Source organism: Apostichopus japonicus, chromosome 6 (genome assembly GCF_037975245.1).
Source record: "Apostichopus japonicus isolate 1M-3 chromosome 6, ASM3797524v1, whole genome shotgun sequence".
In the NCBI taxonomy this organism is placed as follows: domain Eukaryota; kingdom Metazoa; phylum Echinodermata; class Holothuroidea; order Aspidochirotida; family Stichopodidae; genus Apostichopus; species Apostichopus japonicus.
In genome coordinates, this window is record NC_092566.1 from 6,840,371 (window position 1) to 6,847,500 (window position 7,130).

General features: G+C 38.5%; 1 protein-coding gene across 2 annotated transcripts in view; it reads right to left on the reverse strand.

The window, feature by feature from the left end:
* Positions 1-662: 662 nt before the first annotated feature.
* Positions 663-7,130, reverse strand: part of LOC139968820 (uncharacterized) — a 9,162-nt gene continuing 2,694 nt past the window's right edge. The window contains exons 3-4 of one of the 2 annotated variants that reach the window (XM_071973265.1): positions 5,666-5,731; positions 663-842 (exon numbers count right to left, since the gene is read on the reverse strand). In XM_071973265.1, the coding sequence (XP_071829366.1) occupies positions 723-842; positions 5,666-5,731 (186 nt within the window). In that variant the 3' untranslated portion in view covers positions 663-722. The remainder of the gene's footprint in view (positions 843-5,665; positions 5,732-7,130) is intronic. The other variant, XM_071973266.1, reaches the window with a different exon arrangement.

Here is a 7,130-nt window from a genome sequence, read left to right on the forward strand (position 1 = left end):
GTTCAAGAAACTCGGACTGGGGTTTCTACCCTTATATCCCTCCTACGCTGGTGGCCACCGTGACAGTGGATGTTGAACACAAGATCCCTGGTGTAAAGGTCTAAGTAGAGGTGCACTATACTTCCGCAATAGTATTACATATGAGACACGAACACGAATTTGTATTAATGGTTTGCATGATTATAATTTTTATTATCCAGAATGTAAAATTAATCATATGTTATATTACTTGATTGAATTCTGAACAATTGAAGAAAGGAGTGTTAAAAAAGGAAAACAAAAAACCTCGTATAAAAAGTACATACAGAGTTGATATCTATTTTCTATACCTCGGAAACGTACTATGTATAGAAATGGTGTAGATTTCTCTTAAAGAACGCCCTCATCCCTGTCGAAGTTTGGTATTCGATACAAAATATGTGATATATTTAAGATTTACATTTATATATATATATATATATATATATATATATATATATATATATATATATATATATATATATAAGAAATTAAAAACTGTTCGAGTAAACGGGAATGAAAAGTTTGTACTAACGGCCTGATCAAAGACGGGGATTACAAATTTAATACTTATTACGAAAGATGTCTGACTATCTACTTACAAACAGGACTTTTAAGAAAGAAACATTTCATTTTCTGTACTAATACATAGAAAACTTCGTATTTGACCACAAACAAAGCAACAACTACTTAATCTTAAATCTTCAGTAGGACCCATAATTTTCCAACATAAAACTGTCTTCATTCAGTTGAAGGTTCAACTCGTTAATTAACGTGTGCATCAGGTCCTTTAAAGATGGTTTGTCGTCTTCTGTTGGTTGAGCCTACATTGAAATCAAAAAGAAGAGAAAGAAAAAGAGAAGGTAAGGCAAAATATGAAAGGAAAAATATATATAATAATATAAAATTCCCCGCTCCCGTTGTTTGACATGTACTGTATGTTACTTATACGGTGGCCTTTCAATCAACACTGATGTTGTGCAACTACAAGATTATATCATAACAACCCCATGATGAGAAAGCAAATGGCTGTGGCGTCCCGGGTACAATTTTTGTTGTTGACGATTTCATTTTTTGTATATAGAATACATAATTTATTCATTCCATATTTCCCCGGGATATGTGGCTGTAGTCCCCCCCACCCCCTCCCCCCGTCTCATCAAGCCTGGAGACATATCATTTAAGTGTCCATAAAGAAATATCTTCCATTTTAAAATTGCAGTTATATCAGCAAACAGTCCACAAGCTTCTTCAAATGAAAGTTTACAATATGCTCTGTTTTGATCCAGGTGTCGCTTGACACAAAGTACACCCCTAAGTGTACACCACGTAAGTTACACCTATTAGTTTACACCCCTTAGTACACCCCTCAGTTTAGTAAAACAATAAAAGAACTAATAAGTCGTCTATCTATAAAGAGGTTCCTATAGAAAGATTGAGGTGGATTCGGAAGGATCTGTAAGTGAAACACTAATTGAGAAGAAAAAAAACGATAATGTTTTAAGAATCCCAACAAACTTTCACGTCGAGGCTTAATTTTAAAGCAAACATTTTAAGGCGCGAAAGTTTGGGTAGTGTATTTCGACAGTAAGTATAGAGCTTAAATAAGTCAGAATTTTGTTTTTCTCGCAAATGTCAGAAACTGGGCCAATTTTCCACCAAAAGTTAGCCCAAGGAAAGTGTCAACGTTTGGTGCTAGTAATCAATTCTTTACTTTTACATATATATGAGACAATCTTTCGATAACACCGAGTACTAAATCTTGTTATTGTCTTGTGAACGACGATTGTTCTAAACGCTAACGATTTGCTGCAGTCTATTCCAATTGTCCCCTTGTCTTACATAACTTTGCTTATACTGGCAAAGTATTCATAATATATCAGTCACTTTACTTTCACTAATGTGGTACTCTCTCTGCCATTTCTGCAATTTGGAGGATCGGTGATTATATGACGTCATTTTTAACTTGTAGTTTCTTAAATGTAAGAAGTTGCTTTCGTTCTAGTTAAAATGAGTGTAAAACTATAGAAAAGAATGACTCAACGTGTATAAATCACGCATAGGCCATAAAACCATGTGCTTTTCTCTTCCTCGCCATGTGAATCGTGCTTTCACCACAGCATCCATCCGTGGCTATTCGTGTAACTGACGCGATTTCAATATGATATTATTTTCATCATATTGAATGATAGTTTTAAATAAAACGCGTGCACAAAGTCCTTAAGGGAATTTATGGTGGGGGGGGGGGGGGAGGGGGATTTTACATAGGTTAGAAACGGAATACGTGTTTTTAGACTTTTGGGATTAATCTGTTGACCATATTAATGCCCTGGCTGATATTAAAAAAGGGGTCAAAGGACAGTCAAGAAATATCCGGGTAAGATAGATACCTGTGTTCATACTCATGTGCGTCGTCAGAGCAAACTTGAGTTTTGGGTCTAAGGCTCTGATGACTGTAAAGAATAGAAAACTTGCACACTGAAGCAGAAATTCGCTTCATTAAAAAATGATAAATATTTGAGGGGATTCGTCCCAAAATGCTAACTTTTCGTCAATTTACAACCTCATATATTCTAATATATATTCATATATATATATATATATATTCATATATATATATATATATATATATTAGGGATAATGTCACCCAAAGAGTTAATTCTTCTGGTGAAACTCAACTTGAAACCTCAAAAAGAACCAGGTCTCGCAGATTCCGTCGGAAAGAGAAACAGACCGCACGCAACACCACCAAAAGTGCAGTTGTTACCATTGATTGCCAACTCTCGACAGGAGAAACAAACCTACTCTCCAAAGGTCTAAATTTTTGCCCTAAACCACGGCAAGTTAACGCTCAGAAACTTTCTCTCGACCTAAATCTGTTCTATCGACGCTTACGTCTCCGTGAATTTTTTGCCGACGCAAATGGCAACAACACCACGCAACAAACCAACGACTTGCATTCCAATTTTAAGCCAAAAAGCTCGTGGAATCCACCCAAGGCCCATTGTGCGCCTCTTGAATCATTTATTTCGGCCATTGAAGAGGATGTTAAAACACAGAGGCTCCGCCCCAGACTTCCGCGACAATCTCAACAAAACTGAGACACAGGCCATTCATGAACTCCGGAAGCCCGATGACATTGTCACCAAGCCAGCCGACAAGGGTTCTGCAGTTGTCGCTATGGGCAACCAATTCTACAGAGAGGAAGCAAACAGACTACTCGGCAACCCTCAACACTACAAACTCCTAGATTCTGATCCTACTCAAGAAATCACACAAAACGTGAAAAGAGTCATCCAAAAGATAGTCTCCAACAGTTCCATTGACCGCAAGTTAGGCCAAAACCTCCTGGAAAACGACCCAAAACCTGGTCGCTTTTATTTTCTGCCTAAAATTCACAAAGAAGGCAATCCCGGGAGGCCCATAATATCGGGTAATGGTACAGCGACTGAAAACATTTCCAAATTCGTGGATCTCCTCATCCAACCTCTTGTTTCGGCCCTACCGTCCTATGTGCAGGACACTACGGATTTCATCCGGAAAATTGGGGAAATAAAAAATCTTCCCTTATCAACTCTGCTAGTTACCTTGGATGTGTCTTCGTTATACACAAATATCCCTAACGAAGAGGGCATTTCGGCCTGCACAAAAGCATTCAAACCGCAACGTGGCAAAACCCCCACGAAGAAAGAATTGGCCGAATTAATGCAACTTATCTTGACCAACAATAATCTGGTATATGGCAACAAACACTACCTCCAAATTCATGGCACCGCAATGGGTACCAAAATGGCACCGTCTTTTGCCAGCATCTTTATGGAAAACCTCGAGAAAGAATTTCTATCTCGACAAAACTTGAAACCACACACGTGGTTACGTTACATTGACGATATCTTTATGATATGGTCCCATGGTGAGGCAAATCTAAAACTCTTCATTGATGACATAAACTCGTTTCATCACACTATCAAATTCACTGCTGATTTTTCTGGACATGTCGTTCACTTCCTGGACACCACTGTGACCCTACAAAATGGTTCACTCAAAACAGACTTGTTCAATAAACCCACGAACAAGCACAACTACCTCTTACCAAGCAGTTGCCATCCACGTCACTGTACCAAAAATATTCCGTACAGTCAAGCGTTGCGCATTCGACGCATTTGCTCCTCTGAAGTCGATTTTGATTCACGCACTAAAGAACTGTCACAACACCTCCTAAACAGACAGTATTTTCGAGGTACTATTGAAAATGCCATCAAAAAGGCTAAAAGCAAACCCCGTACCGAAACATTGACGTACAAAACTCGTCAAACCAGTTCCAAAATTGTACCATTGGTTACTAAATACCACCCTGGTCTCCCACCACTGGCCAATACCATTCAGAAGAATTTTCACCTACTTCAAGGCACCGAACGCCTGAAATCAGTTTCCCCCGAATTACCTGTCATCGCTTTTAAAAGACCCAGCAACCTACGGGATATCTTAGTTCGGGCATCCTTTCGGGATGACACCCCATTAGGGGAAAGCAAAACAGAAACTACAGGATCATCGCCCTGTACACAAAATTGCAAAACGTGCTTACTTGTCGATTCGACCGGGGCCTTTCAGAGCAACCAAACCAAACGCACGTTCCAAATTCGGCACAAAATTAACTGCCTATCCAAAAATGTCATTTACCTCATCTACTGCAATATTTGTAACTTACAATACATTGGAGAGTCAAAAAACACTCTCAGAATGAGAATGACACAACATAGATCGGCGATCAAAACAAAAAAGATCTACCAACCTGTTGCAAATCACTTCAATCTCCAAAATCATTCAATTGAGAATTTGCGTGTTATTGCCATTGACCAGAACGATTCTTGGACAGATAAATCAAGGAAAGCGAAAGAAAATTTCTGGGAACTACACCTAAAGACCACGGCACCATTCGGTTTAAACATCAGAAACGATTTGCCGTCCCAGATAAACCAAAACAATTCCTTTACAATTACGACGGAATCGGATTAAAATAATCCGACGCGGATTAAAATAATCCGAATTTCTAAAACTTCTGCTCAATTCAGCAGAAATCTGTATGTCGCTTTGCCTTTACAAGCATGCCGACATCTTCTCTATAAAATAGTTTCAATTCCTGCTAACCCTTGTCACTTTCGGTGATCATGCACTGAAGAAGAGCTAGTTTTGCTCGAAAGCTCTGCAAAAACCAAATATTGGCTGTTTTACTTCCAATCACTTACCTAATTCAATTATTGTATCTCACTCGAGATCCAGCCTTTCTCTAAATGCAGCATAGTTGTTTAACAGTTTTTCCGTTATTCCTATATATATATATATATATATATATATATACTTGTTTGCCCATTGCGACAATAGAAAAACCTGTTTCTGGCTTGATGACAATATCATTGCGCTTCCAGAGTTCTTTGATAGCCTGTCTCTCAGTTATGCTGAGATTGTCGAGGAAGTCAGGGGCATAGGTCTGTGTGTTTTTACATCAGATGGGAAAATATTCCTCTTCAATTACGGAATTATATGATTCAAGAGGCGCACAATGGCCCTTGGTCGGATTCCACGAGCTTTTTGGACCCAGTGAAAATGAATGAAGAACACATTTACAACTACTGTGGGTCAAACTTACGATTAAAGTTTCTTCAGGAGTCCTTTCTTCTAAGCGGTTGAATCTCGACCGAACATATCTTGGAAACTACAAATAATAGAGATATAGAGTTAATGTTCATTCAAAATGGAGAGGACAAACGAGTATACCTTATTTGCAATACAGGCTGAATAGCTCAAATCAACTGATCAGAGTGATCAGATCCTTGAGCTGAATTTGGGTGGAAAATTGGCCCAGTTTCTACATTTGTGGAAAACAGTTCTGATTAATTAACGTTTTCTCAACTAGTGTTCCACTCACAGAGCCTTCCCGGGACCCGCCTCACTCTTTCTACAGGACCTTCTCTAGAGTGACAAAAGTATATAGTTCTTTGATTTCTTTTCTAAACTTAGGGGTGTATACTTTGTGTCAAACGACACCTGCATGGATCAAAGCAGAGCATATAATTGGAAACTTTCATCTGAAACAGCGTGTAAGTTGAATATTTGCTGCTTAATTGCGATTTTAAGATGGAAGATATTTCTTTAGTGACTTTTTAAAGATATGATCAGTGTATCAATGTATTCTCACTAGGCACACATATCTTGGACACTAGAATTTAATAGAGCTATATGAGATAATCAGCATTCCAAATTGAGAGGAAATAGGAGTATTCTAATGGGAGTATACGGGCTAACTTTCCACATCAACTAATAAGGACGGGCACGGAATTGATCTGGGGGGTCAAAGTGAGTTTTTGTATCCAATTTTTTGCGAGCCGCAACACAACAGGATGTATACACTCTCGAAAAGATGAGAATAAATGGAAATATTGTAATGTATTAGAAACGAATGTTCAGAAAGCCCCACAGACGGGCATTGTCCATCTGCCATGTTGAAATATCCTATCACAATGCAGTAGAACCAATATTTACGAAAAACTTAAAATATACATAAATAATACTCATCCCCCCCCCCTCTTGAATTCTCTAATTGAGCCAAATTCATCGTTTCCCATTGAGTATATTGTACGTGTTAAGAAGAGATATTTATTGCAGTAAGGTATACACTTTTGAGGTCCCATAAAAAAGTTTTGAAACATTTAAACCGAACGAGCCGCAAATAAAATATAGGCCCGCGGGTCACACTTTTGTCCACCTGTACTCTACAGTGGCATACTCCTGGCATATTAGAGCCTATATCAATCCGCCCGGATGTTCTCCTATCTCAGGAAAGTGCCAAAAATGCAGTAGGAGAACATTGTTTTGGTTGGTTAATTGAGGCGATTTTAGACCCCTTTAAGTCTCCCAGGAGCAGCGTACGAAAATTGTTATACTATATCGAGTGAAAAGGTTGGTTTACAAGTGACGAAAAATTTAGGCCCTGATATATAGCAACAAAAAAACTTCAACGTCATGATATGGGAAGTTGTTGGTGCCATGAAAGGCCAACTTGTCAGCTATCCATGGATGGGTAGCGTTTAGCTAGTGAGAACTTCTATCTATAG